Here is an 18,999-nt window from a genome sequence, read left to right as displayed (position 1 = left end):
TTTTCACACGCTTTGAACCTCACGGCTTATACAATTCTGCAGCTAGTTTATGGATTTTTTTTTTGACGGGCTAACAAGCTTCCTGTCATCAAAACATTTTGCCTCGTCACCCATGCGCTCACATAGTTGCCCAGTAAATGTCTCGGGGGTGGGTCCTCGTGACTCTATGAGACTAACTGTATAAATAAAGGTAAAAAAAAAAAAGTCCACTATAGAGGGTGGGAAACGTCTCCCCCTTCTCCCCTCCCGTTGTACACAACAAAATATTTGCAGCCACTCTAAATAATTGAGAATCGTAAATCAAATTGCAAATTTGCCTCGAGACCATAAGCGTCACAACCATATGTGAAGGAGACATGTCCCCCCACATAAAAAAAAAAAAAAAATTAATTTGGACCCCCCCCCCCCCCCCCCCCACCCACACACACTCATACTATAAAACATTTGTTCAGGCGGCGCAGTTTCTCTTCGTGAACAAATCTATTCCACTTGATCAATAGGAGAATACTCAAGCCACTAAAACTCCACTCCAGGTTTTCCTGGTTACCTCCAACTCTACAACATCTCCTGCCTCGGCAGAAAACGCGCACAGGTAGAGGAGGTACCTGTGTTACTCGCTCGCCAGTTTAGCAAGCTTAGTGCGGGCAGTTGTTGACCGAGGGGGTTGATCATAAACATATTCGTGATTAGGAGGATGCTTGAGAGGAGCGCTACGTAGCATCTTAGCTTAGCAGTAACTGTGACGCTGTGTGTTCAGGTGCATTAAAGTTGAAATGTCTTTAAAACCCCACACCTTATTGTCCTCAAGCTTCATGAGAAACATCATTTAGATGAGTCATGTTGAACATAAGTAAAAATGTCCAGTGGTGATGTTTTTTATTTCTCTATAAAGACAAATGGTGCCGACCTGACACTCTGTATTAAAGTTCAAATGTTTTTAAAACCCAAAGCTGAATTTACACAAACTTGGTGAGAAACATGTTTTAAATGTGTGGAATTAAAGGAAATCTAGGTGAAATGTTTTGTACACTAGTGAACACCTTTTTTTGTTTGTTTTTTTACGCACGCAAACACATCATTGTGTCCCCCCCCCCCCCACCCACACACACACACACATTACGGATGCTTCTGACGCCCTTGCTCGAGACTAAGGTGACGTTGAGAGCGACAACGAAAGAGACTGAGGACGTGTGTGAGGACATTTTTCTGAGGCTGTTCAATTCTGAAACTGAAGAAGACTTTAGTGGTTTTAGTGCACAGGAGGAAAATTGCGATTAATGACTTTTCCTGGTAGGCTACTGTATTTTTTTTCATTCGATCTTTATTTAAACAGGTTAGTCCCGTTGAGCCAAGAGGACTCATTTACAAGAAAGACCTGGACCAAGAGAGACCATTTTATTTTTTAACCAGCTGTGTTGTTTTAACCAGCTGTGTTACAGGCACTGTTAAAAAAAAATACTGTACATATTTGTTACTGGTATGTATTTAATTAAAAGTTACAAAAACATCGTTCTGTGTAAATATCTCATGTTATAATGTGAAAACCTGCAGCTTATACACAAGTGCGGCTTATAGATGTGGAAAACTTTTCTTTTTAAAATTTATTTAGTGGGTGCGGGTTATATTCGGGTGCACTTTATAGTCAGGAAATTACGGTATTTAACCAGAAAGAACTCTTAAAAAAAACATACCTGTGGAAGCTGTCCACCATTTTCAGATGCACCCTCAGGTCCTTCTTGGTGAGGTGGTCCAGCATGCGGGCGTCGACCAGGCACTCCATGAAGTAGCTGCGGTACTGAGGTAGTCCGAGACTGGGCAGCCACTCGTTGCCTATCCACTCATGGTTCATGTCCCCATAAGCCAGAGTCTGAGAGGAAATGTGCACCATAAATCAAGAAGCTCTGAGCTGTTTTTTTTTATGGAATACAGCACATTTACACGTCGACTGCAGGCCTTCAACATTACCTGTGCCCAGCTTCCCTCGTCAGAGTTAGACTTCTGTTAACAATATCAGGAAAAGAGGGAAAGAGATAAAATAAGCTTGTTTAAAAAAAAAAAAAAAAAAAGTAAAACGCAACAAGCAAATTTTTTTTAAAGTTTCCAATGCGCCCTGTACAAACAAGTGAAACATCGATTTAAGCTTTTGTTGTAAATGGCTTGCCTGTTTTTGAAAAATTTAAAGAAAAAACACTGACCTAATGCTCAAACACTTCCAAGCAAGTTTAAGTTGCAAACAGTGCAATTTATACATAAAAATATACTTTTCACAATAATACAGCAATACTTATAATACCATGGTACAAAAAAATGTACAGTTCCCACCTTACTGCACATTAGATTTCCACATGTTTGCATTTGATAACCGTATTTATGATGCAAATGTGTTCCAGATGCAGCTTCAAAAAGCTGTCTCAACTGGTTATTAGTATTGACAGGAAGTTTACAGTCCAGGGGAGGGATCGACCATTGCATGCCTTCTATCTCAGCCACCATCCACACCTGTCCTCACATTAACTCTCACAGACAGAAATAAAAAAAGGTGACAGAGGAAACAAAGGGACTGACCGTTCTGGAAGGAGCTGCCAGGGTCTCCATTTCCTCATGGGTCACCCATACGTTGCCTGACGGCTACACAGGGCCGAGCCCAAGAGACGGAGCAGCAGCGGGGGTGGTAGTAGAGGTCCGGTAGGTGGGGCAAGCAGTGTTAAAGAAGAAGAGCAGCACCACTGTAAGCCAATAGCGTTATAGCATCACAGTCAGACGATGAAACCCACCAGGGGTCAAAGGAAATGAGCAAAGGACAAAAACAGTACAGCACAAAACAACTGGGACGTACAATAAAACATAAAAAAAAAAAATAGTTGCCATGCACAACACTGAAATAATTTAACAGACATGTGACCCACATTACTCATCTCTCACCATCAATCTGCCCGTAAAACAGGTTTTTCATATGGTGGAAAAAGACATTTGTAATAACAACTACAGTAATGAGTCAATCTGTTTTTGTGCTTTGACTGTTAAAACACATGAAGTCGTGTGAAATGATCATTTTAATCTCCTTGTATCTTAATGACGTGTTAAAGTAGGTGGGCTAAAAAAACCAACATCTCCATCCAAAATCTAAAACTACTGGATTGGGCTGAGATAATGTGGACACACCAATCAAATCCTTGATTATTGTTGGTCAGTATGCATCTCCATCTACTGTTTGTACCATAAAACTGTCAAATGTCATGTTTTAACTTTGAGCGATTGTAAGTGATAAAAGAGACGGTGAGGTAAATAGTAACGTGAGAAACGGAGATGGAAAAAGTGTCAGTTTGAGTTATGAGGGTTGCATGCATGCATCTGGTCTAAAACACCAGTTTTAAGGACTGAGTTCATTTAGCAGTTTCATAAGTCCTTTACATGCAGGGTTGCACTTTAAGTTTGCAGTGCATACGTTTTGATTTATATTGTGAAAAGTTGCCATCATGAAGAAGCCTTATACAGTACCGTATTTTTTGGCCTATAAGTCACATTTTTTTGCATAATTTACCTGGCCTGCGACTTAAACACCAAAGCGGCTTATTTGTGTTTTTCCCCATATTTATAAACCAATTTTTGCCTGAGCTATAACCGTTTTTATTCATTCTGACATTGAAAATATTGAACATTACCATTTCCAGCCGCTAGATGGCACTCAAGTAGTATGGCATGCTGTTGTGTCACGTAATAGGTAAAACTGGCTATTAATGACACAATCGGCTTGTCATATGCTCCCACCTTCGTCCAGCTCGTCTAGAGCAACCGTCAAATCAGCTTCATTTCGCTGCACCGCCCCAGCAAAATGCAGCTAATTTGACCATTGAAGTGCATTTATTAAGTAAAAGTTCAACAGAGACAAACCTTAACTATAATCTCGAGCAAACAATTGTTTTTAGGTGGTTATATTGTTAAATTTCGAAGAAATGCACAGCAAGTCGTCACTCTGCATGCTCCCGCTTCCGCGAATCGGCTTTTGAAATGCAGCTTATTTGACCGTCAAAGTGCATTTATTAAGGAAAAGTTAGACTGAGACACACGTTTACTATCATTTTGAGCAAACAAATCATTGGTTTTAAGTTAATTTTGTTAAATTCTTGTTCTCCCACACACGCTCACGCAGCCGCCATTTGGCAGCCAATCGATTTTTGGCACAACACCGGCTCACATTTCCGAGTTTTCAGCAGTGATGCGTAACAAACACGACGTGTCAGCGGTGACGCATAATAGATGCGACTTATACGGCGAAGCGACATATTTGTTTTTTTCCCCCACTTTATTAGACATATTTGGACTGATGCAACTTATAGGGCGGTGCGACATGTACGGCAGAAAATACAGTAACCCATTTGGAGATATAAAATCAACTTATACTTTTGCCTCAGTGGCTGTGATTTAGTTAGAATATTTTTGTCAAAGCCACAGAGGTAAATGTAAATATAGTGACTTCAACTGATCACACTGTTTTTAATGAGAGTTATTGATGTTAAGTGGAAAAACACATGTACTTTTCGTACTTGGAGAAAGTTTAATGTGCTAAATTTGGCAACTAAAAGGCAACATTTAATATAACAATTTTTGCCTTTGCTTCTAATCACATTTGTCAATCATAGTGTTGTGCAGGTTTGGTTATTTTGACTTGGAAAATGGTTTTTGATTCTCGTGCTAAAAGACAATAGTAGCCATTATTTATAAAAAGCAAATTACCCAAAATATTTTAACTGATCAAATGATTTTTTTCCTGATTTAATAAATTTTCAGAACATGTTTAATTCTCGATCAACACTGCCTCCAACAAGTGCAAGCGTCAATCCGTCGACTGCAGTATAACTCACGGTTCTGGTGGTGGGCGGGGCTGAGGGGCTGGTGAGAGAGACCATTTCCTGGATGGCCAGGCGGAGTTTGAGCCTGTGCAGAGGGTTACTGATTCCGATCTCTCTCTGGATCTCTGTGTCAGAAAGGGCCGACATGATGGCGCCGCTCTTCACGTTGGCGCGGCATGCTGCCACGTACCAGGCTGGCATTCCTAACCACAGCTTCATCACACAGAGGAAACAGAGACTTTAACCAGCTTTGCAACTTTGAACTCCATGAATGTGATCAGCCTGACCCTTAACATACTGTATATCATTATTGTACTCTAGGTGAGTTTTTCCTGGGCAATTCTATCCCCAAAAAGAATCAGTACATCGTTTCATAGCTTGTCCACATTGCCATAACTACAATTGACTGGAGGGATTTAGCACTTGTTATCTGTCAGCTTTAAAAATGCGTAATGCTACAAAACGCTACTTGTCAACAGCTCAAACATACCCATCAGCCTCAATAATCCCATTTGAGGCTGTCGTCATATGTTACATGGAGCTTGGAGAGGTGAACAGACTGACTGCTTGAACTTATTTTATACAATATACAATACTAGATATGAAGTACTTAAAATTATACCTAGAAGAAGTGTCATAGCTGCATAAGTACAGCTCTTGGGTCTTGGTATGATTCACATTTGAGATCTGCTACATACAAATAAAGAATGATCATTTACCTCCAACCAGGCTACAACTGTAGGGCCGTCCCATTGAGCGAAGGGTAAACCTTTCCTCCTGGCCTCCTCCAAAAGCTCATGTCTGAGGACAGGGACAGAAGAGAGCTGGTGTGAACATTTCCATTTGTACCATGTGTCTTAAAACAGATATTTGATCAGTTTCATATACACGACTTCACGCACTCTTACAAAATCCCTGCAGAAACGTTGCCGTTTTGTGTGGGTGTGACAATTTTCACAAAAATTTATTTTTTACAGCACACGTTAAAGGCAATTCTTTATTTTTTCCTATGCTAACACAGTGGAGCAGACTGAATTTTACTGGAGTAAATAATTTGATTTATGGTCCAACTTTCCTAAAAAAAAAAAATCACTTAACTGTACATGAGTAATTCTTGAATTTGCTTTTGTGTAGGGATGCACAATATTATCAGCATGGTATGGTATCGGTTTCGGCCGATATTAGCGTTAAAGTTCAATATCGGACGTTCCATCAGAATAACTCACCGATATAAAAGACGCTGTTATTGTATGACAACCCAGTGACAAGGATGCCTGCAGCGCCAGCACAACGTAATGACATCACGCACGCCTACCTGATCTCACGGCGGAAAAGAAAATTCAAAATAATGGCGGTGTGGAAGTTCTTTTTATTCATTGGTGAAGATGTCAAATTCCGAATATTTTTGGACTACGTTGAGCCTCGATACATCGTCCCCAGGCTGAGATATTTTTCCAATGTTACCTTACTCGAGTTACAAGCCGTCATTTCCGACGTCGTTGAGAAGCTAATAGCCGATAGCGCTTGGGTTAGTTTTACCACAGACATTTGGACGTCATGTTAGCACCGTTAGCATGATTAGTCTTATGGCACAATGAATAGACAAAAACTTTGAACTTAAAAAGTCTGTCCTTCATGCACAAGAGTGCAGAGGATCCCACACTGCAGCTAGGAACCTGGAACAACCTCCACAAGTGAGACAGCATCGCAGGTGACTAATGCCAATAAATACTATTTAACACTTTTCATTTAATATAAGTTAAAATGCTATGCATATCATATGGCTGTTACTGAATATATGTCACCAGCTCTTGCAGCTGTTGCACAATTTTTGTAGCAAATAAGCCTAAATAAGAGAGAAGGCTATGTTCTGACAAACGAAAGTATACAAAATATTAGTATCAGATATCGGCCAAAAAAAATCCAATATCGTGCATCCCTATTTTTGTGTAATCCATTTAGAGGACTGTGTTTCATTGGAAGAGTCACACAAATGAATGTGCCGAGAGTGAACACACATCCACCTGGATGGTAGTTTGCTGCAGTAGCTGCTCAGTGAAGCTGGACACCACACTGCTAATCTAAGCATGATTACACAACTCACCCCATTTCAGCCACTCACACATCATCCTGCTGATACACAACCTGAACCATTTGTTTTGTACTCCTACACAGTATTAATCAGCCAAAAAGTGCGTTTCCAATGCATTCTTGCTCACACCCACACACAGAAAACTGGTTATTTTCTGTTTTGTGAACACATTTCATAAAAATAAAATTAACAACCCATTCCTTGAGTGCTTTGTCAGACAACCTGAAGGAGCGGGCTTAGAACTAAACATGACAAGTGAAGGCCTCAGAACAGTGAACGGGCACTTAAACAGCATACGTGGCAAAGAAAAGCCTACAGATGATAGAAGAAATGTGTTCATTCGTTTACAACCAGGTACGCTCGCTGTCTTTATTTATTCAGCACATGGGGGAGATAACTCATGTTTGAATGCATGGAGAAATACATCCATTGAACAAAGCTGGGGAAAGGGAAGTAAGGAAAAAAGTTATGACAAATCGTACAAACTAAAATAACCTTTAACACTCCCATAACCAGATATCGCAGCTGGTCATTTCACACAAAAATATATGAACGTACATAAATATATATATAAGTAAACAGAAAAAGAGAGGCGATATTCTGGGCATGAAATTTAGGCCCCAGATTTAGCGGCGGCACAGTCTCAGTCCAGCCGTTGACGCAGTTGCTATCGAACTGTAAAAAATAAAAGGGGCGGGGTTTCAAGAAACATCCTTATATGGTAAATGAAAAAGTAAAGGAAGAAAGCAATGGCTTTATTAACAGCCATAAAGGATAGACAGAAAAGAGACGTCAGCTTTGGCACTGGTCTTTCAGGACATGGCGGACACGCAGGAGAGATGGCAGACAGGGCAAAATGGCTGAGACAATGGTCATATCCAGGAGGTCAGTTCAACGTCCTCACAACTTACCCGCTTCGTTAGAGTCAGAGGATGATGAGAGGGAGAGGAAGGGTCAGAGAGGAAAGAGTAGGAGAGCAAAAGAAGAGAGAAAGAGAGCGACGGGGAGACAAAAGTGTACAAATGTTAATGAGTTCATAAGAAATTAACAATACGGCTCCAAACGAACACACATGCACACACCCACTCACACACGTATAACTCACGATGGAGTACAATCACTGACAGGAGCATCTGTAGACCAGTGAAAGAAAAGGTCGTCTTCTACAATGCAGTCTTGACCACATCTCGTGCAGCAGAAGGAATGAAAACAAGGCTCCCCACTTCCATGGCCTTACATTCAAATGCTCGGTTACATTCAGATACGTGTTAGTTTTTGAAAGGAAACCAGAAACGTCTTCTACAATGAGATCACAGCGCGTCTGATTGACCAAGATGCTGAAATGGAAATAGTGCAGGCAGCTTGATGGCATGCAACGTGGAGCGAGGCGCCAAGATGCAAGGTGGTGCGGCCTGAATCCTGGACACTGCTACGAAGAAGTCAGCGCAGTGGGAGGAAAACGGCACGTTTGTCGACATACAACAAACACGTTATATTGACCGACATGGGAAGCAAAGTTATTCATCATGACAAGTCAATGAGCACTTCGAGCAAATGACGGTCATCATTTGGCACTGGGAGCATGGCAAATGCACATACATACAAGCACACACCGACTATGCAACACTTCTGTAAAAATGTGATTTTTGAGAGGGTGCCTTTATTCTGAAGGGCACCCAATGTGAGCGTGTGAGTGTAATCTACAAGCAGTGTGTTGGGAGAGCCGTCTGCAGCTTCCAATTTGATAAAAGCACTTCTGTGGGATTAATTGGCTTTTCAGGCTGGATCAATAGTCTGACTTTGGCTCCATGTCTGAATGCAGCGACTGATATCCGCTCCTGGACACTGATCCAGCTTCTGCTTTCTATCGATCCCGTTCTCGGCGTGGGATTTAGCATTACGTACAGCACAGAGGGAGAGGATGAAGTAAACACAGTAGACGGAGCCTGTATCCATTGTCTGTGTTTCACAGCTCAGAATAGATAGCATAATGTAGCAGTGAGTGTAAGTTCAGCTGAAACTCGTGGTAACTTGTGAGGTGGTTCCTGGATTAAAGCTTACTTCTTTTTCAACCTGCGATCCTTCTCAGCCTGAGTTCCCAACTTGCCAACCCCCATGTCCTGACCCGACATGTCTTGGTCCATCATTGTAGCTGAAGAAGGGACAAGACAACCGGAATTTATTAACAAAAAAACAAATCAGTTTAAAATATAAAGTACCTCTTCATTAAGTCAAGAACTTGTTTATATATCAACGTGCTTTAAATAAATTTTTTAATTAGGTTTTCATGTATTTCAATTTAAGAGCAGAAAAAGCATTTTATATTGGGGGTACCACTTAATGTTTAGTTTTGAAATTAAAAATATTGACTAAATCATTTCCAATTATTTAAAATCTACCATGAATTTGATGCATTTGATGAAATTTTTAGCACAATAATGTCTGTTAAGCAGCGCTTTACTAATAGCCATTGGGCTTACTCACATTTCCAGTTTTGTTTTTATGAACTATTTAAATTGTTTTTTTTCTAATGAAGTTTAGAAAATAAACAGTTTGATTTGGACAATTCAGACATCAATTGTTGCTGGTTTTATACCTCTGCTATTTTTATATTATGTTGTTTTATGTCCTGTGTGACTCCTTGTGTATGTCCCTTTGTATTGAAACTCTGGCACAACAATTTCCTGCGGGATCAGTAAAGTTCTATCTTGTCAGAAAAGTTCTACACATCAGATAAATGTATTTAACGGATTAATTCAGCCATTTTTACACAAACAGCTGAAATTTGGTGAGCTTATAGCTGATAACATTCCCTATCACATATTGAATCCAAATCAAAAATCCAAGATGGCCGCCTTAGCTAACAAGAAAAAAAAAAATTAACTCGGCCATTTTTAGAGCTAGTCATTCGAAATGTGGCGTTTTGGTAGCTGAGAATGATCCCTAAAAGACTAACTGAAAATCAAAAATCCAAGATGGCCACCTTCGCTATAAATACAAAAATATGATCACTCAGGCGTTTTTAGAGCTATTCAGCTGTAATTTGGTATAATAGTAGCTGAGAGCAAACCCCAACACATAGTACGGTCAAATCAAATTATTTAATCAGCAGCAGCATGGCAGTGCGTCAAAATTTCTCCAGGAACTGTCTCGTCTTATGTCATCTTACCTTAACTGACCTCTAGGAATATTTGTGGTTTAATAGTAAAATGTTTGAGACGTCATTTGAGTGACTTTCTATAAAGAGAAAAAATAAATGCTTGAAATCAATCATTAGTTAACATCCTCTGATAATTTGTTTTTAGCTTTACAAGGCATGTCTATAATCTTATATCGTGAGGAAAACGTGTGTGTAAATACATTTCCGGTGTCTGTCAAATATGCCCTTAGTAAATGTACATGACAATGTACAGGGCAGCGCTTCACACAGAGCTGCAGCCTCCGTGCATTTCCATCTACCCTTTGGACGGCTGCACTGGAATGCATTTTTGCAGCACTTAACTGTGCAATGACACTAAAGTTAATTCTGATTCTGATGAAGATATGCCTAAATGATTTGTGTTTTAAGGAAAATAAAATATCCCAAACATGTTTTCATCCCATAAACTATCAAACAAGTCAAGTCTTATTGCAGATTTAAGCCTGAATAGCTTAAACTTTTCCAAATATGTACTGATAATTTAAAATTATGATTTGGAAGTAGCCTGTATGTGCACAAAGTCATCCTGGTGTTATCGGAGCTGAAGCAGAGATGCTACTGTATATGGAAATAATGCCACGACTTCTGATTTTCTATAACTTTCCATTTTGAACTTAAGATGACTAAATTAATCAAAATATCAGCTATTTATAATAAACCAACAGTCATCAAAGCAGCACTTACCTTGTGGATCGACCATGACCTGTCTGTGTGCTAAATGAGCCAGTCGGCCCTTCTCTTTTTTGCCAAACAGCCGTCCGATGGAGGATTTGATCCCCTTTTTCTTCGGCTGCTTGTGCAGGGAGTCTTGGCTGCTGGTTACACTACTTAAAGCACTAGCTTCAGCCTCCAGTGAAGCCACGATCCTGATCACAGAAATAAACAGACAATATCCAGACTTTTCAGCAGAATGTTTCTGTAAATTTTGTTCATGTTTATTTGCTGATTTTGCACAAGTGATTTATGGCAGTTATGCTAGTTTCATTTTTTTTAATCCATAACTAGTGTTGCTGCATGCGCTTTAATGTTTTGGAATAGTGCCCAGAAAATGAGCTGAAGCGTTCAGACCTAAATGAAAAAAAGTCTAACTCATGCAGTATTTAGCCAAAGCATGAAGTGGTTGAGCATAATCTAAAAACTAGTAACGTTTGCACTCAAAACCAGATGAAAAACTATCATTTAGCACAAAATAAACACATTACCGTAATTTGCGCTGTATAAGTCGCAGTTTTTTGCATAAATTAGCATGTCTGTGACTTATACAGCGATGCGACATTTATGTTTATTCCCCCCATGTTTATAACCCAATTTTTTGCTGAGATCTGACGATTTCATTCATTCTGACATGGAAAATATTGAACACTACCATTTTCAGCCACTACAGGGCGATCTACTATTATGGCAAGCCAGGTGTATCATTAATAGGTAAAAATGGCTATTAATGAGACACTTGGCTTGCCATATAAAGCCACCTTTGTCTCGCTCTGAAACTCCTTGAGCAAACATCAAATCAGCTGCATTTTGCCGCTCCACCCAGACAAAATGCAGCTGATTTGACCATTAAGGTGTATTTATCAAGGAAAAGTTCAACTGAGACACACCTTTACTATAATGTCGAGCTAACAAATAACTGTTTTTAAGTGTTGATCTTGTTAAAATTCTTGTTAAAGCCCTCCCGTGCACGCTCCCGCGGCCGCCATTTGGCAGCCAATTGATTTTTAGCACAACACCGGCCCACATTTCTGGGTCGTCATCGGTGACGCATAACAGATGCGACGTATACGGTGAAGCGACTTATGTTTTTTTTTTTACTTTATTAGACGTTTTTGGACTGATGCAACTTATACGGCAGCAAGTACGGTAATGAGATTTTATTAGTTTTAAAAAATAGAGCTTTTTTGCATGTGTGATTAGTTGAGCAGAAACATACCCTCGTGCATCGTTGTGCGAGGAGGCTGGCAGTGTGTGTGTCATTCGTACGGTACGTGGCGTTGGAGGGGGCGATGTCTCGCACTTAATGGTGGCCTTGTCCTCTCGCCCGTCCTCGTCCACTGCTGCTATCTGAGGGACGAGGATTGGGGGGGTGGGGGGCATTAATCAATACTTTGAATATTGGTAAGTCAATGATTTGTTCCTTGCATCATCACAGCGACCACCGAACTGAATTTATGGGACATTGTGGCAAAGCTATATGGATACTGGGTGTACCTTTCTCCTGTGTTTCCTCAGATCACTGGGCTGCAGCGGAGAAGAAAAGGAAGCGTTAAAACACGAACCAAAAAACACAAGCATGTTGCTGATTAAACAAAATTCAGATAAATGTATGACGACAAGGCTAAAATGATTTTAAAGACTAATTTTAAAAGGTCAAAAATGCTTTTGTCCCCTTCCTCTTTTTGCAGTTTCTTGCCTACTAAAAAAATCTTAAATTACTTTACAATCCTTGCTTGTTCTTTTCTGTAGAGCTTTATTTCTTTGTGAATAACTATTAGAAATCTTTCATTTAAACTAAAATCTTGATTTGTTTTAAATGCCTAGAGAAAATATAAAACTACTTCTACTTTTTTTTTTTGGTAAGGACATATTTTAAATTATGTTTTTTGGGGGATTTTTTCCAATCAACACAATAGTTTTAAAGATTGCCAGTATCCAGCGTGAACCACTTCACACATGGCAGTACACGTCTCAATCAAGAGTTGGCACAAGCACACTGTAAAATTAGACATTGGTAAAGCTGTGTTGTTGTTTTTCCTCCTATGGGCACATTTTACTTCGTCAAATCCCCCAAAAATGACATCACAATCTTTATCCAGGCAGAATAAGCAGAAAAAGAAGATTTCCAGGCATAAATTAGCTCATTGCTAAAATCGTGGGAAAATAAAATTCAGTAATGAGGTGTGAAGTGAGGTGCCATATATAATGAGTTTAGCTGGCATTTCCGGTGACACGGTGGCTCAGTTGGTACAGCGATTGCCTCAGCGAAAAGGTAATCAGATCGAATCCCAGCTGGAGGCCTTTCTTTTTTCTCACAGCTGATGATGTGTGCGTGAAACCAAAAGATTAACGCCATCTTACCAGAGTCATCACTCCCATGCGCTCCATGTCGCGGGCGGGGCTTCGAGGGTCCAATTTAGGGGTGGAGTGCCCGCTGGGCGGGGAAGACGAAGCCAACGAGGAGGCGGTGGCCGAGGCAGTGATGGAGGCACCGTGGTGGTGCATACGAGCTAGGTTAAGACCCTCCAGGCTGACGCTGGCCACCCGGTTCTCAATTTCCTCCGCTCGCAGCTCCGTCGACTCCTTCTCTTCCTGTATCAACCTAAGAGGCAAAAGTTTTGTTTTCATAGTAGACTTGACGTTACGTTTTTATACTTTAAAATGACACAAAAAAGCAAATATGACTGCCAAATTATTTGTAATCTTATTATGAGCCAAGGAGGTGGATTTCTACAGATTTAACAATCTAAATACCTAAAGTTTGAGGCAAACTAATTAAATGCTCAAAGTACGATAATCCATTTTAACTACGTCCGGGATCTAGCTCTGTATTTGGCTGGGAGCTGAACTCCTAGGATTCCGGATCACGATGAGCAGTCAGTAAAATAAATGTTCGTGAAAGCGACGCAGCTCTGTTTCTTTTGGAGGCGATGCAAATTAGCCGAGAGACGAACGCTCATCGACGGTCCTTGAAGTAGAAGTGAAGCTGCGCCTGGGGTTATGAATACTGATCAGCACATGGTAATTACAGCTGGAAGAAGCAAAAGGCAGATTGCACTTCTCAAAACAGAGCGCATGCAACAGTTTGGATCACAGGTGGAAAAAAAAAAAACACCAAATGCAACAATTCATACGACCTCCAAAAGGGTTGATTTCTAGGAGGGGGAAAAAAATGATGGAAAACTGTGCTGCAAAGGAATATTTGATCCATTTTTATTATTTTATCTGGTAAAAAGAATAAATATAGCATTGCTAATTTATTAAAATAATGACTTTGCAATGTGGTATCAAACGGATACTTGTGTAAATAACTTAACCCGTTGTACAGATGTGTTTTCAGTACCTAATCTCCTTGTTGATGGCGTCCAGCTGCTCCTGCAGCATCATGGCCAGAGTTTGTGCATCGGAGTGGCCGCTGGGGGAGAGCAGGTCCATGGAGCTGAACAGCGTTTCCCTGTCGTCGTCGTCGATGTCGGACATCTCCGTGTCGCTCTCAAAGTGGTGACCCCCCAGGACCCCTAACTGCTGAGAGCGCCACTCGTGCTCGCCCAGGGATTTGGCCTGCACAAATAAATAAAAAAATTCTCCATGCAACTAATGGTGTAATGTTATTTTGAGTTTTTATCAGAGGTGTCAAACTTACAAAATGGGGCATAAATTTAAAACTTAGTTCAAATTAAAAGCCAATTTCAGAAACTAACTCGTCAGGTACCCCAAATCTTCTTGGTCACAGGTTCCTCAACAAGCGTTAGTGCGCTCTCATCTGAGGTTCTCCGTTGCACTTTTCACATCATAATCAAAGATGACCAAGATATTAAAGTGATAAAAGTATTTTACGTTTAACATAGCATCTTGGGGGCCAGAGAAAATGTCAACGAGGGCCACATTTGGCCCCTGGGCCTTGAGTTTGACACGTGTTTTAGTTTATTTAGCAAAGGAATTATTATTATTTTTTAATCTCAAGAGGGTTTACTCAATCTAAATTGTTATTTTGGCAGATCTTCTGAACCAATAGATATCCGTTTGTCTCCTTGTTTAGCATACTTATGTATAGAACGCCATATTGTATGTGGAATCCAACAATAAATGTATTAAATAAATGTGTTTTCTGGTAAAAAATAAAATAAATAAATAAATAAAAAATAAATAGCAAGGACTCCTCTATGGCTTTAATAAAAAGAAACTGATCTCAGTTCAGGGATTAAATAAACTGTAAAAAGTCCAAATCTTGAGTACACCATGAGTCTGATTTATGCACCGCACTGGTCAGTAAAATCTGTTTTTGAATGCGTTTTAAACCTTTCCCCCCCCTTTTTTTTTTTTTTTTTTTACAATTTAGCTTTATTTGCTATAAAACATGCATTTAGATTTCTAAGGTAATTTTAGCCATCTTAATAAAAGTAATTTTAATGTAAAATTATTCACATTTTTTTTTTTCCTTTTCTCAACTGACCTAAATAAACAGAATCATAAGAATACATTTTAGTTCATTAACCTGTGGCCTGCATAATAATACTAAATGAATGCTAATTTAAAAATCTGTTCAGCATCATCACAGCACTCAACACAAGCACAGAACTGAATCAGCTCTTTCCACCAGAACAATCACCTGTTTCAACAATAAGCAAAGACCATCACCTTAAACACATAAAGCAGATTAAATTGGGTCGGTCATAAGACTAAACCAATATTTGATTATTATAAATTAAGATCAGCACTTTCCAGTAATTATGCCAATTTATGAAGTAGATTTTCAATATTTAATCATTTATATCCTTAAAATAGTCCCTGCAAACACAAGCTCTACTTTAAAGTTGATTCCTGAAGTTGTTTGACTTTAATGCTTTGATTGTGTTGAGTCAAACAGCTGCTGAAGAAGAAGCCCACCTTGGCCAACGTTTATTAAAATGTTCTCATGCAACTAACCAGTTGCAGGTGAATTACTCAGCAGGCACCGGAGCCTCACCTTTGTTTCATGCAGGCCCACTCGACCTCGCCTCGGCCGGCGGATGACTTTAGCCGAGCGGTAATGGTCCGACTGGGTTTCAGCCAGAGATCCCAGAGAGAATCGAAGCTCGCCTGATGTGTCAAGATGAGACCTAAAACGAACGTCGTCCAAGCTTTAGCCACATACTCAGCATGGAAACAATGAAACAGATTATTTGTCACGTTTTTTTCAAGCTGATTAACATCTGAACCTGTTCAAACCTCCCTGAAGAAGAATGTTTATACACAGCCAGGTAGATCATGAAAAAAAAAAAAAATGAGGCACCAAAATACATAAACCAATCTGAAGTTACTTGAAGCATATCTAACCGTCATGGTTGTGTGGTGAACACAATTTATGCACGCTTCTGTGCCGGTAAACAATCTTTGAATGGCATTAGGACATGAGCAATATGCAGCATAAAAATTGAAGACAGAAATTAGATCTTAAGATGTTAGTGATCAAATGTTTCCAGTGTTGTAGTAGAGGCAAAATGGCAAAAATACTGATAATTTGACTTTGGACGTTCAGACGTTTTTCCTTTCTGATTTTCACTCACACCAGAGAGTACAGTTTAGTCGCTTTTAGTCTCAATACGTTTCGTGATGGAGCTCGAGTTTGTTTTATGCATTAATACTTTAAAACTCCAAAATCTATTGCGTTGGAGGCCTTCATTTACCAGGCAAGCCGCTATGATCGGAGATATCCTGATTCAAGGCAGTGCGCTCCCAAATACCAAACATCTAAACCAGGGGTCTGCAATATGTGGCTCTGGAACCACATTCGGCTCTTTAGTCTCTCATCTGTGGCCCTCTGAAGCTTTGACCAACACTAATGTGATAATTTGATTTATTTTTACACCCACGACTGAAAATGCTTGTTTTTCCACTTGAAAATGCAGTTTTCTTTCAATTTCATGTACATTTGTGAAGGATACTACTAATACAAGGAGAGAAACATTGATTACATTTAGCTACTTCATTTATCCAACCTACAGGCTTACAGTGGGCTCTTTCTCTCAAAAAATAAAAAAAAGTACAAGAGCAACTTGTCCAGCAAATTGACAATTTTTTTCTGTGCGTTTTAAATTTACGTTTTATTACTTTAAAGCGGTATACCTAATTTTAAATCGGATAAAAAGACTTGCTGCAGAGACTCAGTATAAACACTTTTGGTCTTTCCTTTTGCTCTAAAAAGTAAAAGTATCAATAAATGTAAAAATTATGTATATACTTTTAGTTTTTTTATCACCTCAACTGACCAGAAAAGTCCTCCATCAACCTCCAAGTGACCCACGGGCCACCTGTTGTTAAGCAGGTTTTGCGGCTTTAGACACGTTTTTAGTGAGCGAAGTGGCAGAAATCGATCAAAAAAAGTTGCAGACCCCCGATATAAACTCAAATTTTTTTTTGTCTGAGAAGCACCAGCCTGGAGAGATTTTAACAAATTCATTACATTCAATGTCCCAAGAAAATGTGTAAACAAAGCTCTACATCTGATTAAACCTTCAAATAATTAATGTTGCTAAACTGTTTTACTGCATTGACAGGGTTATATTTGGTTTTTATGACTGTCTTGCAGTAAAGAACGGGCACCAAAGCCAGGCTGAGTACATTCCTCTTAGCTACTGTAACTGGCCATGGACAATTAACCATTTATAACTTTTTGACAACAAATGCGAAAGGAACAAGCGTGCACAGAAGTAATATTGCTACGTTTAGCTAGTTTTGAAGATCAACAAGTGGCTTATTCTTGCGTAGACTCGTGCACACAGCCAACCTACCGTGAAAGAGTGGGTTCTGTGAGGGAGCCTGCCCTCAATCTGTACTGGTCGAGCTCTGATCTCAGTTTCTCAATCTCCTCTGCCAGCTGCGACTGGATAAAACAATTTGACAGCAAAGTTAATAGGTTTGTCTGGGATATTATATGCTCCGGGGAAAATCACACCAGTACATCATAACTGTGGCAGCTCTAAGAAAAATAAAATAAAATAAAAAAGGAAGCCTGAATCCTCATGGAGGATTTTATTTCTAACTAGAAACATTGCATTTCTTGCTAAAATGCAGCGAGGATGCTTATTGCTGAAGAATTTGCCAAAAAAAAAAAAAAAAAAAAATACTGAAATCAGCTTAAAAAAAAGCTAAAATTAGCAAATAGCTGAAAAGTAGCTGAAAAAGCAGAAAGAAGTTTAAACTAGCAGAAAAAAATAGGAAAGGAGTAGAAATAAGTTAGATATATGCTAAACGTAGCATAAATTACCACAGAAAACTTGAATTTATCTGAAAATGCTGAAATTGGAAATAAAAAAAAAGCTGAAAAGGTAGCTGAAACGTTAGAACAAGCCTAAAGTAGCAGAAAAAAGCAGAAAGAACATGTCTGAAATTTGCACGAAGAAAAAACAACCCCAGTTGAATAGTAGCTAAAGAAGGAGAAATAAGCCTAAATTACCAGGAGAAAGTAGAGAGAGCACAATTGTGCCCAGTTGGGTTTAAAGTAGCAGAAATGAGCACAAAAAAGTGGAAGATAGCTGAAAAAAGTAAAAAGTTGAAAAGTAGCTAAAGAAGCAGAAAGTAGCTTAAATTAGCAGAAGGAAATGGAGAGAGCCCCATTGTGCCCAAATGGGCTGAAAAAGCAGAAATCAGCACAAAAATGTGGAAATTATGTGAAAAAAGCTGAAATAAGAAAGAAAACAGTTGAAAAGTAGCTAAAAAGGCAGAAAGAAGCTTAAATTAGCAGAAGGAAGTGGTGAGAGCAGATTTTTTGCCCAGTTAGGCTGAAAGAAGCACAGAAAAGTAGAAATTATCTTAAAGCTGAAATAAGCAAACAGCTGAAAAGTAGCTAAAATAATGGGAGAGCACACATTTTTGCTGAATTAGGCTGAAAAAGTTAAAATGCGTGCAAAAAATGTGGAATTAGCTGAAAATGCTCCAATTACTATAAAAACAGCTAAATAGTAGTTGAAATAGCAGCAAATGCTGAAACTTACTGAAATAAGCTGAAATTAGAACAAGGTGCAATTAACAGAAAGACATTTGAAGCACAAAAATGTTGTAGTTAGCAGAAAGAATCTGAAAGGAGCACAAAACAGCAGAAAGTAGCTAAAAAAAGTTTCTATTTGCACAAGGAAGCTGAAAGAAGCTGAAGCAGAACAAAATGT

At 39.3% G+C, this 18,999-nt stretch overlaps 2 protein-coding genes across 4 annotated transcripts in view; one reads left to right on the top strand and one right to left on the bottom strand.

The window, feature by feature from the left end:
* Positions 1 to 14,281, top strand: part of acss3 (acyl-CoA synthetase short chain family member 3) — a 66,855-nt gene extending 52,574 nt beyond the window's left edge. The window contains exon 17 of the mRNA XM_037695648.1: positions 14,184 to 14,281. The gene's annotated coding sequence lies outside the window, so the exon portion shown is untranslated. The remainder of the gene's footprint in view (positions 1 to 14,183) is intronic.
* The window catches only part of ppfia2 (PTPRF interacting protein alpha 2), a 56,119-nt gene that overhangs the window by 9,187 nt on the left and 27,933 nt on the right, over positions 1 to 18,999 (bottom strand). For 2 of the 3 annotated variants that reach the window (XM_037695645.1, XM_037695647.1), the window contains exons 11-24: positions 17,626 to 17,717; positions 15,822 to 15,954; positions 14,199 to 14,416; positions 13,217 to 13,457; positions 12,350 to 12,379; positions 12,072 to 12,202; positions 10,826 to 11,007; positions 9,004 to 9,094; positions 7,854 to 7,856; positions 5,570 to 5,651; positions 4,863 to 5,063; positions 2,566 to 2,628; positions 1,966 to 1,998; positions 1,692 to 1,867 (exon numbers count right to left, since the gene is read on the bottom strand). In XM_037695645.1, the coding sequence (XP_037551573.1) occupies positions 1,692 to 1,867; positions 1,966 to 1,998; positions 2,566 to 2,628; positions 4,863 to 5,063; positions 5,570 to 5,651; positions 7,854 to 7,856; positions 9,004 to 9,094; positions 10,826 to 11,007; positions 12,072 to 12,202; positions 12,350 to 12,379; positions 13,217 to 13,457; positions 14,199 to 14,416; positions 15,822 to 15,954; positions 17,626 to 17,717 (1,676 nt within the window). The remainder of the gene's footprint in view (positions 1 to 1,691; positions 1,868 to 1,965; positions 1,999 to 2,565; positions 2,629 to 4,862; positions 5,064 to 5,569; positions 5,652 to 7,853; positions 7,857 to 9,003; positions 9,095 to 10,825; positions 11,008 to 12,071; positions 12,203 to 12,349; positions 12,380 to 13,216; positions 13,458 to 14,198; positions 14,417 to 15,821; positions 15,955 to 17,625; positions 17,718 to 18,999) is intronic. The other variant, XM_037695646.1, reaches the window with a different exon arrangement.

Source organism: Nematolebias whitei, chromosome 22 (assembly GCF_014905685.2).
Source record: "Nematolebias whitei isolate Nwh7 chromosome 22, NemWhi1, whole genome shotgun sequence".
Taxonomy (NCBI): Eukaryota; Metazoa; Chordata; class Actinopteri; order Cyprinodontiformes; family Rivulidae; genus Nematolebias; species Nematolebias whitei.
This window is presented reverse-complemented; position numbering and strand designations above follow the sequence as displayed.